The sequence below is a fragment of the Chlamydotis macqueenii genome, chromosome 13, assembly GCF_036417535.1.
Source record: "Chlamydotis macqueenii isolate bChlMac1 chromosome 13, bChlMac1.mat, whole genome shotgun sequence".
NCBI classification, from domain to species: domain Eukaryota; kingdom Metazoa; phylum Chordata; class Aves; order Otidiformes; family Otididae; genus Chlamydotis; species Chlamydotis macqueenii.
In genome coordinates, this window is record NC_141568.1 from 14,618,402 (window position 1) to 14,643,584 (window position 25,183).

The following is a 25,183-nucleotide window of genomic DNA, read 5'->3' on the forward strand; positions in this document are numbered from 1 at the left end:
CCCGGTGCCTTGACCTCCCTCTGCTGCGTGCTGGGGTTGTGGCCGCCGTGCACTTCCCCCTGCATTCTGCTCCCGGGGTAACCCCGCGGGGCTGCCCAGGGCTGCCCGCTCCCCACCTGGGTGAATTCCGCGCCTTTCCACTCCTCCTGCCCTTGGCACGGGGGCTGGTGCTGCCAGCATGGCCAGGAGGACCCCAAACCTCTGGGAGAAGACACGGGGGCTGGGACGGGTGAGGACACATCTGGGCAGCCCCTTGTGCCACCTGGCAGCAGCATGTCCTCCAGTGCCACCCAGGGCACTGTCCCTGCCCCATGACCCCTTCCCCAGGTTGCCCCATGACCCCTTCCCCAGGTTGCCCCACGCAGCGTCCCCCCGGCAGGCGCTCGGTCCTGGGACCCTTGCAGCTCCCAGCCGCTGCGGGGTCTGGGTCCCCACAGGTGCCCCCTCGGTGCCAGCCCCAGCCGGGGGGAGCCGCTGCAGCCCCCAGCCTGCACAGGCAGGGCTCCAGGTGGCTCTGTCCGCATCGGGGACTGGGGACCCTCTGGGACCAGGAGGCACCCAGGGGAAGGCAGGGTGAGCGGGGCCAGCAGCGCCTGGAGGGGCATGGGGTGGAAGGGGCTGGGGTGCAGTGGGGTGAAGAAAGAGGTGAATGATGGTGACTCATGATGGCAGAGCAGGACCCAGCTGCTTCTGGGCTTGCTCCAGCCTTCCCAGTGTGCTCCGATGGGGCAATGGCTCAGTGCGCAGCGGTGCGGAGCAGAGAGATGCTGCAGGGGGGTTCAAGCTCACCTGGAGCGTGGCTTTTTGATCCTCTGGGTGCAACTCCTTTCTACCCAGCATCTTCTCTGGAACTGAGCTCCAGGGCAGAAAGCTGCTGCCTCCCACCTCCTCTTGCTCTGTGGCGGGAGAAAGGCATGCAGGCTTTCCTTTCAGCTTGTCCAGGACAGGAACAAATTGCTTCAACAGAGTGGGTTTGCTTCAGAAAAGTCATGCTCCTACTGAAGGGAAGCTGTCTTCTTTCTCCCAGGGAAGAGGGAGTTGGGTTGGGTCTGTGTGGGGCTGGAGGGCACTCGTGGGTGTTCTGGGCTGGCAGGGTGGGTTTCCCATGGAGCAGAACAGGGAGGAAGGGCAAGAGAAAAGCAAGGGTGGCCGTTAAGAGCCCACCTGAGCTCGTGGCCCCCTCCTAGGGCCCTGCGTCTCTGCGCCAAGCACCCGGCTGTCAGCAAAAGCGTTGCTGTGACTCGGATTCGAACCGAGGTTGCTGCGGCCACAACGCAGAGTACTGACCACTATACGATCACAGCCACGAGCAGGGGGCCCTGCGCTGCCCACCCTCTCCTACAGCTGGGCCCCCCAGGCAGTGGCGGTTTTACAGCCGCCCCCCCGGCACCCTGCTCGCCCTCCTTGCCAGCGCATCTCTACGGCACCCGCACTTTCCCGATGCGCATCCCTGTGCCGGGATCGGAGCCGTGCTGGGAGGCTGGCCCGGTCCATGGCCAGAAGCCGGGTGCTGAGCCCAGCATGTGCAGGCAGTGTGGCTGAGCCGGCTGAGGAGCCGGCGCTGGTCCCCAAAAAAGCGAGTTCAAAGCCAACGGCTGCTGGGTTATCATTTTCCCAGGCTGCTGGTTTTGGCCCCCACAGCCCTGGCTGGGCGCTCTTCCTCCTCCTCCTCCTCCGCCTGGTCCCTCTGGCTTTTGGCTGTCCCCAGGAGGAGACACCTGGTGTCTACGCCTCACCTTCCCCCAGTGAGCCCACCCTCGCCCAAGGAAGAGGTGCCAGGGCAGGGCAGAGGTCCTGCTGCTGCCCCTCCTCGTGGGAGGAGGCCCAATGCTGCGGCCAGCCTCCTTGGGCTGGTGCTGGGGTGGAAGAGGTCAAAGCAAGTCCCCAGGGTGTCCCACCAGTGCTGCAGTGAAGTGGGGTCCTTGCTGCCTTTTTTGAACATTCCCCAAAACCCCAAATGTGAGCCTGGATAGCTCAGTTGGGAGAGCATCAGACTTTTAATCTGAGGGTCCAGGGTTCAAGCCCCTGTTCAGGCGAAGACTTTATCCTTTAGGAGCCCACAGGCAGGAGCGGCACCTCCTCTTGCTGGGACAAGGCCCTCCTGGGACAGCTGAGATGGAGTTCAAGCAAGGGATTGCCTCCCCTGCTCCATTCCTCACTGAAAGGTGTTCAGGTGCACAAACCAACCATCTTCAAGTGGCTTCTGCAAAGGTTGATTTCCTGCTGGCACCTGCTTTTACTACCTGAAGATGATGGAGGGGCTGGAGCATCTCTCGGGCTGTAGCAACTCACGGGGCCACCACCCTGCTTTGGCCAAGCCGTGAGCTGCACTGTGTACGTGTATATACACTTCAGGTTATTTTTGCAAAATGGAAACTCTTCTAACAGAAAATTGAGTAATTTTAGATGAAAAATATCCCTTTGGGGATTTTGACATTTTTCAACCTGCACATACATCAGTTCCTCAAGCACAGCACATTATTCTTCAGATGAGCTTTATGGCCTCATACTCCAAACTGACTTTTTGGAGCGGTGGGGAGGTGGAAAGAGGGATGGAGAAATTACATATTTCCTTCTGTGTTTTCCTCATGTACTTCTCAGCTGTGTAGGAGTGGGACAGGTACTGCTGTTCCTAAAGGACAACTTCTCTAGACGTTTGTCTTCTCTTCCTTCTGCATTATCTTTAGATGGGAAAATGCTTTTTGAGCTTTTGTGGGCACCTGAGACAAGCTAGCTGGGTGCTGGCAGCCCTCTGCTACATTCGGTTCCCCCTGCAGTGGTGAATAAATTGAGACCCTGGTGCTTGAGTGGTGTTCTTCACCAGCTAAGCCCCGAGCATGACCTGTGCGATACCTTATGCAGGTAGTCATTTCATTTTTGAAAGATGCTGTCCAGAGTGAGTTCTGCACTGCTGTCAGGAGAGGGCACCAAGACCAAGCAAAGAGGGTGTCTCTGTGGGCTGAAGGTTCCTGAAGAGTAAAGACAACAGCTTAAAAGGCTTCCTCAAGCTGAAGCATCTCCTGGTGCACCCCGGAGATCTCCATGTGCCTCCAGGTGCCCATGAGACCTCTGGTTCCCAGTTCTGCAGTGTGTCAGGGTCATCATCCCTCAGCGCTGGATGGGTTTTGCCTCCTCTGTGAAAGCATCCCTGGATGTGCTGCAGCCAAAATCTTGTTCCCCAGGAGCCGGGAGTGCCAGCAGTGGGGCTTCATTATCTTGGCCTTCCTTCTTCTTCAGGTGGTTGCTGTGGTCAAGCCTTCCTTACCTGAAAGGCAGGAGGGAGCTCCCTTGGCTCTCTGAAGCTGAGTCCTGGGGCAGAAAGATGCTGCCTCCCACCTCCTCTGGCTTTGCAGGGTGGCCATGGCGGCTTCTGGTCCCATTTTTGCAGAACTGAGAGGAAAGGTGAAGGAAAGTTGGGAAGCTGGGTGATTTCCTCTAAATTTTCAAGCTTTGCCTGGAAAACGGAGAAGCTGGAGGGCTTTCCCAGAGGTGTCACTGCAGCCCCACCGGAGAGACCCACCGGAGAGACCCTGCGCAGTGACTACAGGTTGCGAAATCATTGTTGGCATGAGTCTGGTCATTCTTTGGAGCAAAGAGCACGGCACCTTTGCAAACCAACCACCTTGCAGATGCCTCCCTTGCATCTTCAGCCTGGCCTTTTCACAAACCTGGCCGTTGGCAAAAACGTTGCTGTGACTCGGATTCGAACCGAGGTTGCTGCGGCCACAACGCAGAGTACTGACCACTATACGATCACAGCAGAAGTCCTGCCACATGCCGGGACCGTGGGGAGGAGAGTGCCTACACCGTCCCCTCCCCTGGCACCCAGCAAGCAAAACCCCACTATTTTAATAAGATGGTTACAACTGAATTTAGATGCTGCTGCTCGGAGGCTCAGCAATCTGGAACAGGGCCCTAAAGGGTGCAAAATGCTGGCAATGCTGCGATGGCACCCAGAGACTGAGGCTGCTGCAAAGCACAGCGCTCTCAAGGGGATATTGTGCCAAGGGGGCATCATGCGGCTGCAGCGGTGGCATGGTATAATGCAGCAAATTTAGAGTTACAAGAGTTTCAGCTAAGTCTAAGTTATACAAGAGGTGAGTAATTGAGTAAATTTTTAGCATCATAAATGTGTGATGCAACAAATTTGTGCTGATTCAGTTTAAAATACAAAAAATGGCATAAGGATCTCTGTGGGGAGCTGAGTGATGCTGTGGGAATGACCTGGGCTGGGAGGTCCAGGTAACCTGGGATGTCCCCAGCACCCCTCATCCAACATCCCCGGGGCCCCACTGCCACCTCTCTGCCTGGTTGTGGTCCCTGCAGAGAAATCCTTCCCTGGCAGCATTGCCTGGGGAAGCCCAGGACAGGTGGCTTGGTTGGGCTGAGCCTCCTGGCTGGGTTTAGCCTTGCGAGACTCCTTGGTTTGAGGTCTTGTCCTCCAAGTTCATGCCTCCAGCATTTGTGCTGACACTGAGGTTTGCCTTTCAGCCCTTGGTTTCCACCAGAAGCACCACTCCAGCTCCTTCTGTGACACTTTTAATCCTCTCCCATCCCATATTTGTACGTAGCCCAGTTGATGGACTGTGTTGGTCAGTGCTGCCTACTCTTTCCTCCTCTAGGCTTTTTGGTCATGCCTTGTTTGGAGAGGAAATCTCATTTTCTGTCCTTTTCTGTCTTCTTGATGACTAGGTCTGTCCCACAGAGGTGTGAGCAGGTGGTACAAGATGACCCGAGGTAGAAATTGGCCAAAGGATATGGATCCAATATCAGTCTGACCCTCTCTTCCTTCACTCCCCATCAGGTCTTTCTCCTCCCTTGGGTACACCAAAATGGCCTCACCTCTGGCAAGGGTGGGGAGAGCCAGGAGTTTACTTTCCCAGAGTTGTCCAGCCCCTGCCTTTCTCTTCTTTGCTGATGCTCACAGGCCCCCAAAACACTCCAGGCTCTCAAATAGCAACATCAAAGCGGTCCCATGTCCCCTGTGTTGGGACTACTCTGTGTAAGTCCTACTCTGCCAAGGTCAGGGGCATGGTTGAGGGTCCCATGTTCTCCATCCCTATGTTAAAACACAACCTTTGTATTTGTTATTGATGAAAGAATTACTTTACCTTACTCCCAGTTTTACTCCTTCAAGAGGCTGCTTTGGTGACTCCGGAACTGCTTTTGCTGTTTCTGGTGCCAGCGCAGGTTGGGGGTTGGGGGAGTTAGAGGCCCTGAGGGCACTGAGAACCCTCAATGACCCTGTCCAGCATCCCCTGGGGCCTTCACCCACATCCCATTTCAGCCCTTGCCAGAGTTGATCCAGACTCTGATCTGGAGACCGGTTTCCTGGTGCGAAGGGGACATCCTCTTTTCATTTATGAAAATGGGAAGTGCCGTTTGACACAAAGAGTTTGCTTGTGCTTGCCATCCTTCTTCACCACTAAGAAGCTCTCCTGAATTCTTGGCAGAAAGCTGAAAATAGCCAAGAGGCTGACCTGATATGAGTATGGGATGAGGCTGTTATCCATTTTGTGCTCACAAGTAGTTCAGTTCAGGCGGCAGTTCTGCTGTAATGTCAGCTATATTTGGCTACTTGGTTTCATGTCAACTGTAGAGGAAAAAAACCTTGGGTGGTGGCACTCACATGAGCTGTAACACCCACATGTGGTCTCCGTCTTGAGGGAACAAGGAGAACAAGAGTGCCTTTTGCAATAACCAGAGCCTGGAGGGACCATGCCCCGCCTCCTGCAAACTGCACTGTAGTGGCCACACATTAAAGGCTGTGTTTTGGGGGCACCTGGTGTAGGAGAAGGAAGTGTTTGAGGGAAGAAAGCAGTGCTGGCAATTAGCTCTTTCTGGCACTCTTCCTGTGCTGGACAACTCTCCCCAACCACCAGATTTGGAATAAAATCAAAGTCTTCCAGTTGACTCCATCCAACCTACAAAACAGCGAAAACACACTGCTCTCTATTGCTGGGGGAGGATGTGCTGAACTTCATTGTTCTTTTAGAAGCAGCATTTACACTGAAATGAGGGGAGGTTCATAGACATCAAAAAGGAAGGAGAAAATTGTCCTCAGCTTCTAGAGTAACTCCTTGCACAAACATCCGCCACTGTGACAAAATTTTAACCATCCTCCCCAGTCAATACTGATACTGTGTACAAAGGGAACAACTCATTCAAGAAATCAAAGAACCCAGGGTCATTCTCATCCATTTCTCCATGAGGCTCACCTGCCAGGTGGCCTTCCTTTGCCTTTCCATGCCCTTCTTTTCTTCAGGCCAGATAGCATGGATGGAGACTGAGACTGCCTTCCTCAAGAAAGGAGACATTTGGTAGGAGGACTCTCTGGAACTATACAACTCTTCGGAAAGCATCTTTGTGGCTATTTATCAAGAATGACAGGCAGATTTGCTCCAGTATCTGATAAAACAATTCAATTCCCTTGATGCCATCATCTCAAAGAGGTCTTGCTCTCTAGGAGGACTTTGGCACAGTTTAGTAGTGTTTTAAAAGTAATCCCTGGCAATTTTGCTCCCCACATAGACATGCAGAGGACAGGTAGACCTCCCCACTCTTGGCAGCTCAAGGCAGAGCTTCCTAAAATTCCCTTTGCATCTTAAATTAACAATGCAGTCATGGATAGACTTGAGAAGATCTCTCAAAGCTGCTGCTTTCCCAAGCAGAATGTGCAATGTCCTTGAGAGCTCTGTTAGGAAACAGAGTGACGCAATCGAGACATCCATGGCTTGGGAGAACATGAGAGGTCCTATCAGTCTGCTCCAGAGCTTCCCAACCCTAACTATGAAAAAGTTGACTCCTTCACTGATGACCATCTTTCATCTCCTCTTCTTGTTCATGGACATGTAGAACAGACTACCCTCTCTTTACCCAACTAGCCAAGGCTGGTTTGAATTCTAACCCTGCCCTGAAGCTCTCTTGCAGACCCTCTCAGGCTCATATCAGGGCATCTGTAAAGCACAACCACCATCCCCATGGCCAGTAAGGACACTACTGAGCAGCTCCAGGCTCAGGTCAGAGCTCTGAGGAACCCCACTTGAGCAGAGGAGAGGAAATCACTCCTCCTGTCCCTCAGGGACTCAGGAAGCAGCCATTTAGGGACACTTGGGGCCCTCAAATCTCTCCAAAGGCATGGCTATGTCACAAACACAGTACTTGTGTGAATCTGTTACCTACTCAGGGACACTTTTCCTGTATAATCCATGTGCAGGAAATTCTGGGATGTTTTTGTTTTGAAATTGCACCCAGAAGAAAGAGATTAATCAGGGGAAACCTTCTGGAAAATGTTGCCTCAGTTCCTCAGTCAATGAGAACCGACCGTACTGTGGGAACACAAAGACACTGCCAGAATCCACTTGAAAATCAGGACTTTGTCTGATGCCCAGGGTCTGAAACAGAGACAGAGATATGTGAGAGCATTCCAGGGACATTTTTACCTTGCTTATAAAGTCTTTCTTCTCCTCAGAGAAGACACAGCCACTTGGACATCCTATATCAAAGTTTTCTTTGATTAATCTGAGCACCTCAGCTTTTCAGGTAGAAGCTGCACAGCTCAGAGTTGACAAGGAGCAATAACACTGCCATGGGTTGTCCCATGCAAGCTGCAGCCTCTCAGATGCCCAATAGGAATATGGGGAGCTGAAGCTGCGGCCCCTGCTGCCACAGCATCCTACATGTGGTCCAAGAAGTTGATTCAAAAGCAGTAACGTCACCCCATGTCTGTTAACAGCCAGGGAAATGACACCTCGGCTTTCTATGAGGGGTGAAGTAGGATGGGACATGCTGTGAGCATGTTCCCGTGTCTTGGACTCTTTCTCTAGACAGTGTGTACTTTTGAACCCATCAACGCCTCGCCATTGTAATTTCTAGGACAGACTGTTGGATCCTAGGCTAGGCAGCACCTGGGTCTATCTCTAGATATCTATCTAGTCTATCTCCTGGATTCTGCTATGTCAACTATACCACTGTGTAGGAGAGCAGGACACTACAGAGTTGGCACTGCTGTAGACCATGACCATCCCAGTGGCCAGGAGGGTCCTCACAGGCCAACAGAAATCAGTTCGGTCATCCTTTGACTGGTGTCCGCAAGGACGAGGTGTAGCACAGGGAAGAGATCAACTTACACTGAGAAGGGCTTCCAGCAGCTTTCCAGAGCCATCCACGGTGAGGAGAAAGTAATAAAAAAATCTCATAGTGACTTCCCTGTTTCCTGTGGAAAGAATGCTGATGGCCTTGAAAACAAAGTCACGTGTCCTGTCTTTTAGATGTGATCTGAAAGAGTGATGTCACAGTCTTGTACACACAGAGACTGTGTGCAGTTACAATTGCACCATTGTAAAAGGTGATTGAGCGCACATGGAGAGCTCCTCACACCTCAGAGGGATGACTGTTACACCCTCTAGAGAACAGGAAAATGAGGAACAAAATCACCTCTGCAGTAGGACAGCGTAGGCTCCAAGAAGGTGTCAGCAGCTTCAGGCAGGACATTGATCCAGAGCAATCTGTTGAATCCCGTGCTAGCAGCTCCTAAGAGCGCATGGGGGATAAACACTGCGTAGGAGGGCAGGGGAGGTGAGTGCAGATCCCGTGGCAAAGTCCATGGCACTCAGCCACAAGCGTGCCTACACCCAGTGCACTCCAGATGAATCTACACCAGACTCATGGAAAAGCAATGGAGGAGGAAAATGCAAGGACTGCACAGCAGCATACTTCTGTCCCCCTGCCCCTCATACCCATGCACCCACCTGATGTTTCAATCACACGGAAGATGGGGCCATTTGAAAGAGAAGTATCTTTCCAAACACAGGACCAAGCTCTTCCTGCCCCATAACATCGTTCATGTCATACTGCATCTGCGCTGCCCAGAAATCATGGCAAATCTGGCCATCCACCAGTCTTTCTGTAAACTCTTGTCCCCGTCTTTGGTTCTGATGTGTCTACAAGTGACTTGTACATACTTTGCTCTAAAAGGGCCCTGTAAGAGTCAGCAAGAACTCTGCCCTTTGCCCTTAGAAGTAGATGGGCAGCACCATAAAGGTGGAGCATGAGCTTTATCTCGGTTTTATTAGGAAAAGGAGCTCCAATAAAGCAATTCTCCTAACATTGTATAACCATGAACGGTATAAAGCCAAACATGAAAGCAATTAAAGAACAGATCCTCTAGCTGAATGTGTATCATCAAAAAAGGACATCTAACAGGTTTTCCCGAGAAATTGCTGCTTGGTGGCCTGTTCACCTTGAAGAAGTCAAGATAAGACATATTTATGCATTCAGTCACACCTTAAGAGCACTTAGCATATGCCTGAAGAAGGGGGGAAGAGGGAGTGGGGGTTATGGTCACACATCCCTTTACGCAGCTGCTTCCTTACTGGGGGAAGAAGTCCTCACATTCCTCCTCTGCTCCAGCGTGGGGACCCTCCCACGGGCTGCAGTCCTTCGTGAAACTGCTCTGGTGTGGGTCGTCTCTTCCACGGGGTGCAGTCCCTCCAGAACGGCTGCCCCAGCAGGGCCTCCATGGGCCACAGCCTCCTTCAGGCCTCCGCCTGCTCTGGCGTGGGGTCCTCCACGGGCTGCAGGTGGATCTCTGCCCCTCCGTGGACCTCCATGGGCGGCAGGGGGACAACCCACTCCACCATGGTCGTCACCACGGGCTGCAGGGGAATCTTGGCCAGGAGCCTCATTACTGCTCCCCCTCCTTCTTCACTGACCTTGGTGTCTGCAGCCGTTCCTCTCACAAGAAAAATTCTTCACAACAGGCTGGCAGATGCCTCTCAGGATCTTTTTACATCTCATTCACATCTCATCTCCTCTCTACTTCTTGCAGCCGGGCTGGGCTGAGTTGGGCCCGGTCAGCCACCCAGCAGGAGGCCAGAGGGTGAGGGCCGCAAGGCCCTCGAGGCTCGCGCCTCCCCCTCTCTGCCCCTGCTCAGCATCTTCACACCTTCTCTCCTTTTTCTTCTGTTTTTCCCTTCTTAAATAGGTTATTGCAGAGGTGTTATCACAGAACATTCTGCTACCAATTGGCTCGGCCTTGGCCAGCAGCAGGTCCGCCCTAGGCCCGGCCGAGTCCACTGAACAAAGGGGAAACAACTTCTGGAAGCTTCTTACAGAAGTTGCCACCGTGGCCCCCCCTCACTAAACGAAACTAGAACAATGTGTCATGCTCCAAGTCAGCAAGCTCACAACCCTTCAGCACGCTTTTATTTAAGGAGATGATGAGTAAGATTAAACGTATTGCCACCCCAATTAAAAATGTGTAAGGTGCTCCACATGACAGGAGATGTGGAATAGATGTCCACACCAGTGAGAAGATGGTGTGGTGCCCACAAAGGGCTCTGGGGAACCCAAGATGTCTCCTCTGCAAGGACCACTGTCAGCCCTCTCTGCGCTCATTGACTCTGCATGGCCATCGTGGCTGGGAGCTCCGTGCGGACAATGCCCTCTGCAAGGCAAGCAGCAACCCTTGGTGCCAGTGGCTTTGACCGGGGGAGCGGGCAGCAAGGCAAGGGCCAAGGAACGTCCTCAGGAAGAGGCTTCAGGAGTCCTGGCTGCCAGACTGATCCCTGAGCCAGGAAAGGATGATCAGACAGGGCTCTTGTTGCACCCATCAGTCCTGTCCAGTCCTCTCAAAAAGCCCCTGTGTTTCCACAGCTGCTTTCATAGCTTGTGTTGTTTATAACATTCAGAAAATAACTCTCGCAAGCCTCACCACCAGGGGTGAGATTCTTGAGCACTGGAAACACGTCTGGCCACAGGTTTTCCATCTTTGTCCATCCCCCTGGGTTAACTCCTCTAGCAGAAAGGAGAGAAGGCAATTTCTCCTCCACAATCTCCATCTCCTTCTTTGACTTCACTCAAGGGTCTCCAGCTCTGTTCTGACATGAAATGTCCCACTGTGACCCCAGACCATTTCACAGAGGGGCTGCAAGGGCTCCTCCGACGTTCCTTAGGCCCCGTAGATGCTGCTAGGCTTTGCCCTACAAGAGGGAGGAGACATGCACTGGGTGTTGTGGGGTGCTGTTCCCACCTCACTGCCCACTCCCAAAGGAGAATGGGGGGGCACTGAGGGCCTTGGGGGTGGTCCTAGGTGAGGGTTCACCTTGTACACTCCAGATGTGCTGGTTAGCTTGTCAGTCCCAGCTGGAGAGGCTGTGCCACCACTGCTGGTGTGGGGCTGTGGCGTGCCAGTTCCTGGGATACGGACAAAGTTCGGAGATAGACAGACAGAGCAGCATCCCCAGTCCTGCAACAACAGCAGGGCTTGGGGACCCCTTTGTGGGGTTTCACTTTATGTGAAAGAGCAGCAAGAGCGCATGGAGCTTTCCCTGGGATGGGTGATGAGCCAGGGAGCTTCTGGGTCAGGATTAAGGAGAAGACTGGGATGGTGTCAGTGTAGTGGATGTCTGCTGCTGATGGCTGCCTGATCAGGAGCAACAAGTGCATGAGGCCTTCTAAGACAGAAGTAGCCTCATATTTACAGGTCCTGGACTTCCTGGGGGATTTTAACAACCCTGGTATCTGCTGGAGGGACTATGCAGCAGAGCATAAGCAACCCAGGAGGTTCCCAGAGGGCATCAGTGCCAGCTTCCTAACATAGGTCCTAGAGGAGCCAAGGAGGAGCAGTGTTCTGCTGGACCTCACACTTACAAACCGGGAAGGGCTCATCAGGAGTGACTGATGCATCAGAAGGTTGTGCTGCCATTCAGAGGAAGCCTGTGGGATAAGCTGCTCTGTACCCAGGGACAAAGCCTTCCCAGGATGACAAACAGGCCCTCAGTCAGAGGAGATCAGACATTCAGACCAACCTCTGGTCTGAATAGCTCAATTATATGTAGAAATAATTCTGACAAATTCTCTCAAAGCATTACTGAAGACTCTCACAGCGACAGTTAAAAGGAGATGAAGGGGAAGGCTGAAATAATGCTGCCTGTTGTTTACAGACACAAATTTATTAGGACACAGGCACGAATAGATGCAGCAGCAGAGGACTCCACTGCCAGGATCCTGGCCTGTTGTCTCACCAGGGTACAACCTTCCCTTCCCAGTCCAGGAAGGTGCCGGTGTCCTTGTTGGAGAGGGAGGAGAGCACCTTCAGCATCCCTTGCACGCTGGCATCCACTGTCAGAGGGGGCTGCAGGGGTGATGGGAGAAACACAGTTGAGTGCCCGAGGCCTGGCTAAGGGCTGTCCTGGAGCAGATCATTGCTTGGGGCTTGGGGAACTCTGGCATGGTGAGGAGAGGCCAGCACAGGGCAAGAAGAGTTCCCCATCTCTCATCTCCTTCCCTCATGTGCCTCTAGCGCAGACCATCTGCCAAAGAGCTCCCCGAGAGCCTAGCATGTCTGGGACTGTTCAATCCATAGGAAGCACTACATTCCCAAACAAAGAGGTTCTTCTGGACCTTGGCCAAAAGCTCTCTTACCTTTTGTGATCCTGAGCCCCCCATGTCGGTTTGCACCCAGCCAGGGTGGAGAGCAACACAGAGGATGCCATGCTCCCGGTACCCCAGGGACTGGCACTTGGTCAGCATGTTCAGAGCAGCCTGAGGAGACAGGGCAGGGATGGCGTTGGGACAGGAATGGTGGCTGCAAGGGGACATGTGCAGACCCTGTGGCAGGGACAGGGCAGGGCAGGTGGAGCCAGCTCCCTGGGGCGCATGATGCTGCTGCACTAACCCTGTGCACGTCCCTCTGCAGTGGCACCTGGGACCAGGCACAGGAACTTGCAGTGAGAGGGACCCAGTGACTGATGGGAGCTCAGTCACAGCACAGAGAGGTGCAGGAACCGAGTTGGGGGTTGGAAGGCATGCAAGATCGTTCAGAGAGGAAAATATCTGGGTTCATGCCCAGTGCAGTGTGGCTGTACCTTGCTGCAGCGGTACGAGACAACAAGTGCTTGCTCCCATAAATAGACTTCCTCAATGGAGCCCGCAGAGCTGGACATGTTGATGATGGCAGCCTTGGTGCAGCTCAGCGCCGAGCCTGGGCTCCCCTGGGCAGCCTTCTTCAGCAAGGGCAGGAACGCCTGTGAGGAGAGGAAATAGGGGCACGCACGGAGGTGGCACAATGTAGAGGACAAACTCCTTTTACAGTGGGAACATTGGCACGAGTACATCTTCTCTCCTCTTCCCTCTGCCCAACAGGCTCCAGCTCCAATCCACAGCTCCACGAGCTTCTCGTTGAGTGAGAGTCCATGAGGCATCAGAGTGGAGGCAGGACCTTCTCTCGTGGGACCTTCACAGCCCACAGCACAGCCCAGCTAGGCAGCCAGGGCCATGGGAAGGGATGTTTCCTGAAGCTGCAGAGCAGTACTGGGAGTGAGGGTCTCACCTGGCCCACTAGCAGGGCCCCAACCGTGTTGGTGGTGTAAACCTGGGTCATGTTCTCCAGCGTCTCATGATCAAGTGACATTGGCTTTGCAATTCCAGCGTTGTTGATGAGCAAGTTCAGTCCTGAGCCCCCCAGGTGCTCTGCGACTCTGGCTGCAGCTGCTTGGATGCTGTCAGGATCAGTGACTTCTGCAGAGCCAACATTAGGGAGGTCAGCATCCCCGTAGTAGCTTAAAACCCATGAGGCCGCTGTGACCCTCCAGGGACGTGCCCTTGGGCATGGGCAGGAGGGACAGCAGTGCTGCTGTCCCCGCAGGCACTGACCCATTGCCAAGGCTCCCTCTGGGTGAAGGACCCAGGTTTTGCGCAGCACCCAGGCACATGGCGAAGGAACCAGGGCAAGGGATCATCACCTCAGGGCACCTACCGAGTGGGATAATAACCAGGTTGGGGTGCTTGGAGGCCAAATTCCGTAATTCCTGCAAGAGAGGGGACTGTGTGGGCATGGAGGCACAGAAGGACCCTGCCTTCCCCAGGTGAAGCCCGTGTCACTCCAGGTCCATCCCTGCACCACCTCAGGCCCAGCACCCTGCTCTGCCCTGCTCCCAGCGGATGGGGTTCCGTGCCTCCTGCACACACCACGTGGCACTGTCCCTTCTGCACATCCCACGCACAGCTGGTCCCACAGCCGTCCCAGCCTGCCTGCCCAGTGCAGTGGTGCCCCTCTGCAGCTCCAGCCCTTTACAAACCCCGTCCCTGCTCCAACCCCGCTGCCCTGGCACCCAGCGCTCTCGTCCCCCAGCACAACCCACTGCGACCCAGCCCTGCCTCACCTGCGCTCGCTGTCCCTTGGGGTCCCGACAAGTCGCAAAGACCCACTTGGGAGGGTCTGGCATTGCCAGGAGATGCCGGACAAGCCCCAGGCCAATTCCCCGGTTGGCCCCAGTCACCAGAACGGAGTGGATGTGAAGCTCTCCCATATTGCTTCTCCTCCCTCTGCTCCAGCTTGCATTGTTTGCACAGCTCCCTAATACTTCTTTATAGCGTGTTCCACAGCCACCGCAGGCAGGCAGGGCTTGGCAGAAGCCCTGGCTGCAGGTACAACCTCTCCAGCTCTTTGAACTCTAGGATAGAGGTCCTGGCTGGCACCCAGTTGTCGTTATCAAAGGTCAAACATCACTTGGCATTTTCAGGCAAACTGAGCTGACCTAGGGAAACATGGACCCATAATGCGGGAGCTACTGGGCAGGCTGGGCTGAAGGAGCTGTTGTGGGTGAGGAGGGAGGAAGCAGCATGTGGGGAGGCCATTGGATGCTCCATGCTTCTCATGCTTGTTTGGGGAAGGAGGAAAGTTCAGGGTTTTGCCCAAAAGCTTAAGTGAGCTCACCCAGCCCCAGGTGACTCTGAAGGCTGCGTAGTCTCACCTGAAAGCCAAGCCTTGAGCCTCCTCATCAGCAACACAAGTGAGAGTTCACATGGCACGCTGCCACCTGTGAATTCACCACATGCAGTGTCACCTCAGCTGGGTGTCTTTTTGCTGTCTTGAAGGAGGCAGACTGATGAGGGTGAGACCCTGTGGGTCTCCTCCTCCCATCCAGGGGAGCAGGGAGGCAGCTCAGCCCAGCCCCTGCTTTGCCCAGGCTTTGCTCCTCCCCAGCTGGAGCTCCTGCCCACCCTGGGCTCACTGAGCCTGGCCCATCCTTGGGGCACCCTCCCCATCCCCTGCCCTTCTCTCAGGGGTGTCTGTGCAGCTGCTCCTCTGTGATCTGTGGCAGAGACCTTCAGGTCGGTCCTCAAGCTCACAGATTGTCACGCGTTAACAGGGAATCGGTGTCTCTGCACCAGGAATTTCTGCCGCTCTTGGAGAAGGCAGCGAAGGGTGCAGGAAAGGAGGGGCTGAGGTGCAGCAGGGCTGCGTTCATCAACGTCTCCACCAAACTGGGCTCCATCAGGCTGTGCCTCAGGGTGTCCAAGATCCCCATGTACCCATACGGTGCCAGCGAGGTGAGGTGGCAGGGGAGGTGCTGGGGATGCTCTGCTGTGCACCGTGCCTGTGGAGGGGAGCCCATGGGGGCACCCACGAGCCCCAGGCCACCCACCACCTGCCTGGTTCTCCCAAGTGTAAGAACGGAGACCGAGACCAGCAGCACCCGGGACCGAGCCTTCAGGCAGTCTGTGCTGATGCCTTGTCCAGGGCAAAGTCCCATTTCCCACCTCCACAGCCATTTTCTGGCTGGGAGATGTCCCCCTCCTGCCCACCCGTGCCCCGAGTTGTGCTGGCACAAGGGTGCTCCTTCCCCAGCAGCCGTGTCCTGAGTGTGGTGGGCCGAGGAGAGACCAGCAGGACGGGACAGGCTGACAAGATGGTGAGCCCCAGCTGAGCCCAGAGCCTGCTCCCCACACGCTGCCCGAGCGCCCTGTGTCCATCCATCCCGCCTGCAACCAACCATCCCCAACTGAGGGGAGAATGCAGCCGGACCCTCCCACCCCCAGCCCCTTGAACGTCCCCAGACCAGCACGGTGTCGGTGCAGAGCCGGTGGCTCTCAGTCAGGAGTTTATTGAGGATGTGGTGCTGGTGGGAGCAGCAGCACAGGGCCCTGCTGCCAGGAGGCTGGGTCGGCGTCTCACCAGGGCACCACCTTCCCTTCCCAGTCCAGCAAGGTGCCAGTGTCCTTCTCGGAGAGAGAGGCGAGCACCTTCAGCATCCCTCGCACGCTGGTGTCCACCGTCAGAGGGGGCTGCGGGACAGAGGGGGAGAGGCAGCCTGGACCCGAGGCCTGGCTAAGGGCTGCCCTGGAGCAGCCGAGCCAGGGGAAGGAGCTGCTCGAGGGCAAAGGGAAAGCTGCCAGCCCTGGGCAGAGGGGCTGAGCAGGGTGCCGAGGGGATGGGGGCACAGACCCCCGGGGACAGGGCAGGGGCAGCTGCCAAGGCAGGGATGGGTCAGGCAGGGAGGTTTTGGTCAGGGGCTCAGGGCGGCAAGTCCCTCCCATGGAAAATCAGCACAGGGCTCTGATGGACCTGCCATGGTGAAACTCTTACCGTGTGTCCAGCTGAGCTCCCCATGTCGGTCTGCACCCAGCCAGGGTGGAGAGCAACACAGAGGATGCCGTGCTCCCGGTACCCCAGGGACTGGCACTTGGACAGCATGTTCAGAGCAGCCTGAGGAGACAGGGCAGGGATGGCGTTGGGACAGGAATGGTGACTGCAAGGGGACACGTGCAGACCCCAAAGCAGGTAAATGGCAGGGGAACCAAATATGCCCCCGCTGTGGTGTGGCTCTACCTTGCTGCAGCGGTACGAGAGAAATTGCATCACTTCCCAACCAGAGGGGTAAGTGATGGAGCCCCCATCACTGGACATATTGATGATGGCAGCCTTGGCACAGCTCAACGCTGAGCCTGGGCTCCCCTGGGCAGCCTTCTTCAGCAAGGGCAGGAACGCCTGCGAGGAGGAAAGGAGAGGAGAGGAAATAGGCATGTGTAGGAGCATAGCACAGGGGAGAGAACCCTCTCCTTCCACAACGGGCAATGTTTGTACCAGCACTGGATCATCTTCCCTCAGCTCTTCCCACTGCCCCAGCCTACCAGGCTCAAGCTTCTGAGCTCCAGCCTGTGGCTCTGTCAGCTTCTTGTCAATTGACAACCCATTGGGCACCAGAGCAGAGGCAGGACCATCTCCCACCAGCCCTTTGCTCCCCAGCACAACCCAACTGATGTGAGGGTCTCACCTGAGCCAGCAGAAGGGGCCCAACCGTGTTGGTGTTGTAAACCAGGATCATATCCTCCAGTGTCTCAGTATCAAGTGTATTCAAAGTGGCGATCCCAGCGTTGTTGATGAGGAGGTTCAGCCCTGAGCCCCCCAGCTTCTCCTCAACTCTGGCTGCAGCTGCCTTGATGCTGGCAGGGTCGGTGACTTCTGCAGAGACAATGTGGGAGGAGGTCAGAGTACCCGTGGAGGCTCACACTCCACGTGGTGCCAAGGGACAGGAGACTCCTGTCCCCCAGTGATGTGCCCTCGGATCTGGCCATGGGCAGGAGGGACAGCAGTGCCCGGTGTCCCCGCAGGCACTGGCCCATTAGCAGGGCTCTGTCCCAGCACGGGGCCCCAGGGTTTGCTCAACACCCGGGAACTTGCCAGGGGGTCTGTGGCAAGAGAGCCCCACCTGAGGGCACCTACCAAGTGGGATGATGACCAGGTTGGGGTGCTTGGAGGCCAAATTCCGTAATTCCTGCAAGAGAGGGGACTGTGTGGGCATGGAGGCACAGAAGGACCCTGCCTTCCCCAGGTGAAGCCCGTCTCACTCCAGCTCCATCCCTGCACCACCTGACGCCCAGCACCCTGCTCTGCCCTGCTCCCAGCGGATGGGGTTCCGTGCCTCCCGCACACACCACGTGGCACTGTCCCTTCTGCACATCCCACGCACAGCTGGTCCCACAGCCGTCCCAGCCTGCCTGCCCAGTGCAGTGGTGCCCCTCTGCAGCTCCAGCCCTTTACAAACCCCGTCCCTGCTCCAACCCCGCTGCCCTGGCACCCAGCGCTCCCGTCCCCCAGCACAACCCACTGCGACCCAGCCCTGCCTCACCTGTGCTTGCTGTCCCTTGGGGTCCCGACAAGTCGCAAAGACCCACTTGGGCGGGTTTGACATTGCCAGGAGATGCTGGACAAGCCCCAGGCCAATTCCCCGGTTGGCCCCAGTCACCAGAACGGAGTGGACGCGAAGCTCTCCCATATTGCTTCTCCTTCCTCTGCTCCGGCTTGCATTGTTTGCACAGCTCCCTAATGCTTCTTTATAGCGTGTTCCACAGCCACCACACCCAGGCACAGATTGGCAGAAGCCCTGGCTGTAGGTACAACCTCTCCAGCTCTTTAAACTCTAGGATAGAGGTCCTGGCTGGGACCCAGTTGTCATTACCAAAGAGCATAAATTGCTCAGCATTTTCAGGCAAACTGAGCTGACCTTGGGAAACATGGACCCATAATGCAGGAGCTACTGGGCAGGCTGGGCTGAAGATGCTGTTGTGGGTGAGGAGGGAGGAAGCAGCATGTGGGGAGGCCGTGGGATGCTCCATGGCTCAGGTGGGCTTGAAATCTTCCCAAGCATCCTGTGGGCTAGATGGGCTTTCCCCATCGTACCATGTTGGGCCTCAGATGTCCACCAGCAGACATTCTCTGCCTTGCTCTTGCCTCTTCCAAGCCAATGCCTGTTCACCGGTTGCCCCATGAGTGACCCATGGAGTGGAGGAAGCCCAGCGTGGTCTATGGGCAGAAGGAAGTGGACTCTGCTCTGCTTGCACATCATGCTGCTACTGTTCATGCACTCCATGGCTTTGGGTGCTGCCTCACTGTGCACTAAGCTGAGCAGCTGCCCCACCACTTCTGACATGCTGGGGTCATGGCTTCTCTCGGGATCTCCACTCTCTGCTTTCCATTACTGCAATTAGCTCATGTCACTGTGCCTCCCTTTTGCGGCTCTTCTCATGCTTGTTTGGGGAAGGAGGAAAGTTCAGGGTTTTGCCCAAAAGCTTAAGTGAGCTCACCCAGCCCCAGGTGACTCTGAAGGCCGCGTAGTCTCACCTGAAAGCCAAGCCTTGAGCCTCCTCATCAGCAACACAAGTGAGAGTTCACATGGCACGCTGCCACCTGTGAATTCACCACATGCAGTGTCACCTCAGCTGGGTGTCTTTTTGCTGTCTTGAAGGAGGCAGACTGATGAGGGTGAGACCCTGTGGGTCTCCTCCTCCCATCCAGGGGAGCAGGGAGGCAGCTCAGCCCAGCCCCTGCTTTGCCCAGGCTTTGCTCCTCCCCAGCTGGAGCTCCTGCCCACCCTGGGCTCACTGAGCCTGGCCCATCCTTGGGGCACCCTCCCCATCCCCTGCCCTTCTCTCAGGGGTGTCTGTGCAGCTGCTCCTCTGTGATCTGTGGCAGAGACCTTCAGGTCGGTCCTCAAGCTCACAGGTTGCCACGCATTAACAGGGAATCGGTGTCTCTGCACCAGGAATTTCTGCCGCTCTTGGAGAAGGCAGCGAAGGGTGCAGGAAAGGAGGGGCTGAGGTGCAGCAGGGCTGCGTTCATCAACGTCTCCACCAAACTGGGCTCCATCAGGCTGTGCCTCAGGGTGTCCAAGATCCCCATGTACCCATACGGTGCCAGCATGGTGAGGTGGTAGGGGAGGTGCTGGGGATGCTCTGCTGTGCACCGTGCCTGTGGAGGGGAGCCCATGGGGGCACCCACGTGCCCCAGGCCACCCACCACCTGCCTGGTTCTCCCAAGTGTAAGAATGGAGACCGAGACCAGCAGCACCCGGGACTGAGCCTTCAGGCAGTCTGTGCTGATGCCTTGTCCAGGGCAAAGTCCCATTTCCCACCTCCACAGCCATTTTCTGGCTGGGAGATGTCCCCCTCCTGCCCACCCGTGCCCCGAGTTGTACTGGCACAAGGGTGCTCCTTCCCCAGCAGCCGTGTCCTGAGTGTGGTGGGCCGAGGAGAGACCAGCAGGACGGGACAGGCTGACAAGATGGTGAGCCCCAGCTGAGCCCAGAGCCTGCTCCCCACACGCTGCCCAAGTGCCCTGTGTCCATCCATCCCACCTGCAACCAACCATCCCCAACTGAGGGGAGAATGCAGCCAGACCCTCCCACCCCCAGCCCCTTGAACGTCCCCAGACCAGCGCGGTGTCGGTGCAGAGCTGGTGGCTCTCAGTCAGGAGTTTATTGAGGATGTGGTGCTGGTGGGAGCAGCAGCACAGGGCCCTGCTGCCAGGAGGCTGGGTCGGCATCTCACCAGGGCACCACCTTCCCTTCCCAGTCCAGGAAGGTGCCGGTGTCCTTCTCGGAGAGGGAGGCGAGCACCTTCAGCATCCCTCGCACGCTGGTGTCCACTGTCACGGGGGCCTACGTAACAGAGGGGGAGAGGCAGCCTGGACCCGAGGCCTGGCTAAGGGCTGCCCTGGAGCAGCCGAGCCAGGGGATGGAGCCGCTCGAGGGCAAGGGGAAAGCCGCCAGTCCCGGGCAGAGGGGTCGAGCAGGGAGCTGAGGCGACAGGGCAGGGGCAGCTGCCAAGGCAGGGAAGGGTCAGGCGGGGAGGTTTTGGTCAGGGGCTCAGGGCAGCAACTCCTTCCCGTGGAAAACCAGGACAGGGCTCTGATGGAAAATGTGTCTCCAGCAAATTATTTTCTAGGGCTTTCTGGTGAAATCCTAGTTTCAGGAAAATCAGTGGTATTTTTACCATTGCCCATGATTAGGCCATAGAATCATAGAATCATAGAATGGTTAGGGTTGGAAGGGACCTTCAAAGGTCATCTAGTCCAACCCCCCTGCAAGGAGCAGGGACATCCCTGACTAGGTCAGGTTGCTCAGAGCCTCATCCAGCCTGGCCTTGAACGTTTCCAGAGACGGGGCCTCCACCACCTTTCTGGGCAACCTGTTCCAGTGTTCTATAACTCGCATCATAAAAAATTTTTTCCTAATTTCTAATCTAAATCTACCCCCCTCTATTTTAAAACCATTACCTCTCATCCTATCGCAACAGGCCCTACTAAACAGCCTTTCCCCATCTTTCTTGTAGGCCCCCTTGAGGTACTGGAAGACCGCTATCAGGTCTCCCCAGAGCCTCCTCTTCTCCAGGCTGAACAGCCCCAACTCTCTCAGCCTGTCCTCATAAGAGAGGTGCTCCAGCCCTTTGATCATCTTCGTGGCCCTCCTCTGGACCTTCTCCAACTGGTCCATGTCCTTCTTGTGCTGGGGGCTCCAGAACTGGACACAGTACTCCAGGTGGGGTCTCACCAGGGCAGAGTAGAGGGGGAGAATCACCTCCCTCGGCCTGCTGGCCACACTCCTCTTGATGCAGCCCAGGATGCGGTTGGCCTTCTGGGCCGCAAGGGCGCATTGCCTGCTCATGTTAAGCTTCTCATCCACCAGCACTCCCAAGTCCTTCTCCTCAGGGCTGCTCTCAATCCATTCCCCGCCCAGCCTGTATTTGTGCCTGGGATTGCCGTGACCCAGGTGCAGGACCTTGCACTTGGCCTGGTTGAACTTCATGAGGTTGGCACGGGCCCACCTCTCCAGCCTGTCAAGGTCCCTCTGGATGGCATCCCTCCCTTCCAGCGTGTCGACGGCACCACACAACTTGGTGTCGTCAGCGAACTTGCTGAGGGTGCACTCTATCCCACTGTCCATGTCGCTGACAAAGATGTTGAACAGGGCCGGGCCCAGCACGGACCCCTGAGGGACGCCACTCGTGACTGGTCTCCACATGGACATTGAGCCGTTGACCACCACTCTCTTAGTGCGGCCATCCAGCCAACTCCTTATCCACCGAGTGGTCCGTCCATCAAACCCATGTCTCTCTAGTTTAGAGAGAAGAATGTTGTGCAGGACAGTGTCAGCGCATTATCTCTGGCACAGTGGACACAATTCAAGAGATCAGCTTTGCATCCTCAACATCACAATGAGAGCACACCCAGACACACTCTGAACTTCCTGAAACCCTTGCTACATGAGAGTCTTACTACCCACAGAAGCATCTGATGGTCAGGCCACGAACCTCACCAGCCTTTGCTTCCCTCTAGTAGGGAATTGGGGTCATTGCTGCTGGCTGCTGTCATCCCTAGCAAGGGTGAGTGGCATAGCTGGAGGAGGTAGAGTTAAAGAGCTCCATGGTGACGCTCTTACCGTGGGTCCAGCTGACGTCCCCATGTCGGTCTGCACCCAGCCAGGGTGGAGAGCAACGCAGAGGATGCCGTGCTCCCGGTACCCCAGGGACTGGCACTTGGTCAGCATGTTCAGAGCAGCCTGAGGAGACACGGCAGGGATGGCGTTGGGACGGGAAGGGTGGCTGCAAGGGGACACATGCAGACTCCACGTGGGGCCAGGCACAGGCACGTGCAGTGAGAGGGACCCAGTGACTGATGGGAGCTCAGTCACAGCACAGAGGGGTGCAGGAAATAAAGGAGGAGACATGGGCGGGCTTTGGCAATTGTTTGCTGAGAACAGAAGGTTGGACTCAGCACAGCACATACCTTGCTGCAGCGGTACGAAACAACATTTGTGTGATCCCATAAATAGACTTCCTCAATGGAGCCTCCAGAGCTGGACATGTTGATGATGGCAGCCTTGGCGCAGCTCAGCGCCGAGCCTGGGCATCCCTGGGCAGCCTTCTTCAGCAAGGGCAGGAATGCCTGCGAGGCGAGGCGAGGTGAGGAGGGTGAGGTGAGGCGAGGAGAGGGGAGGAGAGGCGAGGCGAGGAGAGGAGAGGCGAGGAGAGGAGAGGAGAGGCGAGGAGAGGCGAGGCGAGGCGAGGAGAGGCGAGGAGAGGAGAGGAGAGGCAAGGCGAGGAGAGGCGAGGTGAGGCGAGGCGAGGCGAGGAGAGGAGAGGAGAGGAGAGGAGAGGAGAGGAGAGGAGAGGAGAGGAGAGGAGAGGAGAGGAGAGGAGAGGAGAGACGCGTTTGCACATAAGTGGCACAGCGAAGAGGACGAACACCTTAAACAGTGTGTGACACTCGGCACCAAAACCACGAAGAGTACATCCATCAGCTTCTTGTCAATCTAGAGCCCACTGGGCACCAGAGCAGAGGCAGGACCCTCTCCCACCAGCCCTTTGCTCACCTCAGGACACAAACGAACTGATGTGAGGGTCTCACCTGGCCCAGCAGCAGGGGCCCAACCGTGTTGGTGGTGTAAATCTGGATCATGTCCTCCAGTGTCGCATTATCAAGTGTGTTGCATATCAACATCCCAGCGTTGTTGATGAGGAGGTTCAGCCCTGAGCCCCCCAGCTTCTCCTCAACTCTGGCTGCAGCCGCCTTGATGCTGGCAGGGTCGGTGACTTCTGCAGAGACAATGTGGGAGGAGGTCAGCGTCCCCGTGGAAGCTCACACTCCACGTGGTGCCAAGGGACAGGAGACTCCTGTCCCCCCAGTGATGTACCCTCAGCTCTGGCCATGGGCAGGAGGGACAGCAGTGCCCGGTGTCCCCACAGGCACTGGCCCATTAGCAGGGCTCTGTCCCAGCACGGGGCCCCAGGGTTTGCTCATCACCCGGGAACTTGCCAGGGGGTCTGTGGCAAGAGAGCCCCACCTGAGGGCACCTACCGAGTGGGATGATGACCAGGTTGGGGTGCTTGGAGGCCAAATTCCGTAATTCCTGCAAGAGAGGGGACTACGTGGGCACGGAGAGGCTGTGCAGAGGCTCAGCCTTCCCCAGGTGAAGCCTGCGTCACTCCAGCTCCATCCCTGCACCACCTCAGGCCCAGCACCCTGCTCTGCCCTGCTCCCAGCGGATGGGGTTCCGTGCCTCCCGCACACACCACGTGGCACTGTCCCTTCTGCACATCCCACGCACAGCTGGTCCCACAGCCGTCCCAGCCTGCCTGCCCAGTGCAGTGGTGCCCCTCTGCAGCTCCAGCCCTTTACAAACTCCGTCGCTGCTCCAACCCCGCTGCCCTGGCACCCAGCGCTCTCGTCCCCCAGCACAACCCACTGTGTCCCAGCCCTGCCTCACCTGCGCTCGCTGTCCCTTGGGGTCCCGACAAGTCGCAAAGACCCACTTGGGCGGGTTTGACATTGCCAGGAGATGCTGGACAAGCCCCAGACCTATTCCCCGGTTGGCCCCAGTCACCAGAACGGAATGGACGTGAAGCTCTCCCATATTGCTTCTCCTTCCTCTGCTCCAGCTTGCATTGTTTGCATAGCTCCCTAATGCTTCTTTATAGTGTGTTCCACAGCCACCACACCCAGGCACAGATTGGCAGAAGCCCTGGCTGTAGGTACAACCTCTCCAGCTCTTTGAACTCTAAGATATACATTCTGGCTGGGTGCCCGTCATCGTTACTGAAGGTCAAAAATCACTTGGCTTTTTCAGGCAAACTGAGCTGACCTTGGGAAACATGGACCCATAATGCAGGAGCCACTGGGCAGGCTGGGCTGAAGATGCTGTTGTGGGTGAGGAGGGAGGAAGCAGCATGTGGGGAGGCCATGGGATGCTCCATGGCTCAGGTGGGCTTGAAATCTTCCCAAGCATCCTGCGGGCTAGATGGGCTTTCCCCATCGTACCATGTTGGGCCTCAGATGTCCACCAGCAGACATTCTCTGCCTTGCTCTTGCCTCTTCCAAGCCAATGCCTGTTCACCGGTTGCCCCATGAGTGACCCATGGAGTGGAGGAAGCCCAGCGTGGTCTATGGGCAGAAGGAAGTGGACTCTGCTCTGCTTGCACATCATGCTGCTACTGTTCATGCACTCCATGGCTTTGGGTGCTGCCTCACTGTGCACTAAGCTGAGCAGCTGCCCCACCACTTCTGACATGCTGGGGTCATGGCTTCTCTCGGGATCTCCACTCCTTGCTTTCCCATTTTGCAAAGTAATTCATGTTACTTGCAAAGTGATGAGTGGTTTTCCTCAGGGTTCTGTATTGGGACTAACACCGTTTAACATCTTTGTCTGTGACATGAACAATGGCATTGAGTGCACCCTCAGCAAGTTTGCTGATGACACCAAGCTGTATGGTGTGGTTGATATGCTGGAGGGAAAGGATGCCATCCAGAGGGATCTTGACGGGCTGGAGAGGTGGTCCTGTGCCAACCTCATGAATTTCCACAAGGCCAAGGGTAACTTTCTGCATATGAGTCAGGGCAATCCCAAACACAAATACAGCCTGAGAGGAGAATGGATTGAGTGTAGCTCTGTGGAGAAGGACTTGGGAGTGCTGGTGGATGAGAATCATAGAGTCATAGAGTTAAGGAATAGTTTTGGTTGGAAGGGACCTTTAAAGGTGTCAGGGGTGAGCAATGTGAGCTTGCAGCCCAGAAAGCCAACCACATCCTGGGCTGCATCAAGACAAGCATTGCCAGCAGGTCGAG

The 25,183-nt window shown here is 56.1% G+C and overlaps 3 protein-coding genes and 3 non-coding genes across 6 annotated transcripts; 1 reads left to right on the top strand and 5 right to left on the bottom strand.

The window, feature by feature from the left end:
* Nucleotides 1-1,232: 1,232 nt before the first annotated feature.
* Nucleotides 1,233-1,304, bottom strand: TRNAH-GUG (transfer RNA histidin (anticodon GUG)). Its single transcript has one exon. It is a non-coding gene; the product is annotated as a tRNA-His (tRNA).
* A 659-nt stretch (nucleotides 1,305-1,963) lies between these two features.
* Nucleotides 1,964-2,036, top strand: TRNAK-UUU (transfer RNA lysine (anticodon UUU)). Its single transcript has one exon. It is a non-coding gene; the product is annotated as a tRNA-Lys (tRNA).
* Nucleotides 2,037-3,688: 1,652 nt separating this feature from the next.
* TRNAH-GUG (transfer RNA histidin (anticodon GUG)) lies at nucleotides 3,689-3,760 on the bottom strand. The gene has a single exon. It is a non-coding gene; the product is annotated as a tRNA-His (tRNA).
* Nucleotides 3,761-11,923: 8,163 nt separating this feature from the next.
* LOC104482142 (uncharacterized) lies at nucleotides 11,924-14,379 on the bottom strand. Its single transcript, XM_010123538.2, has 6 exons — nucleotides 14,166-14,379; nucleotides 13,760-13,811; nucleotides 13,334-13,521; nucleotides 12,870-13,028; nucleotides 12,427-12,546; nucleotides 11,924-12,136 (listed from the first exon to the last, which is right to left on the bottom strand). The coding sequence occupies exons 1-6, from the start codon at nucleotides 14,310-14,312 to the stop codon at nucleotides 12,023-12,025; spliced, it is 780 nt and encodes a 259-aa protein (XP_010121840.2). The 5' UTR covers nucleotides 14,313-14,379; the 3' UTR covers nucleotides 11,924-12,022.
* Nucleotides 14,380-15,853: 1,474 nt separating this feature from the next.
* LOC104485935 (uncharacterized) lies at nucleotides 15,854-18,106 on the bottom strand. Its single transcript, XM_086757984.1, has 6 exons — nucleotides 17,916-18,106; nucleotides 17,510-17,561; nucleotides 17,061-17,248; nucleotides 16,616-16,774; nucleotides 16,373-16,492; nucleotides 15,854-16,071 (listed from the first exon to the last, which is right to left on the bottom strand). The coding sequence occupies exons 1-6, from the start codon at nucleotides 18,060-18,062 to the stop codon at nucleotides 15,958-15,960; spliced, it is 780 nt and encodes a 259-aa protein (XP_086614110.1). The 5' UTR covers nucleotides 18,063-18,106; the 3' UTR covers nucleotides 15,854-15,957.
* A 1,919-nt stretch (nucleotides 18,107-20,025) lies between these two features.
* On the bottom strand, nucleotides 20,026-24,002 carry LOC147599114 (uncharacterized). Its single transcript, XM_086757983.1, has 6 exons — nucleotides 23,829-24,002; nucleotides 23,420-23,471; nucleotides 22,970-23,157; nucleotides 22,349-22,507; nucleotides 22,002-22,121; nucleotides 20,026-20,222 (listed from the first exon to the last, which is right to left on the bottom strand). Exons 1-6 carry the CDS (start codon nucleotides 23,973-23,975, stop codon nucleotides 20,109-20,111), a joined length of 780 nt encoding a protein of 259 aa, XP_086614109.1. The 5' UTR covers nucleotides 23,976-24,002; the 3' UTR covers nucleotides 20,026-20,108.
* Between the last annotated feature and the right edge of the window lie 1,181 nt (nucleotides 24,003-25,183).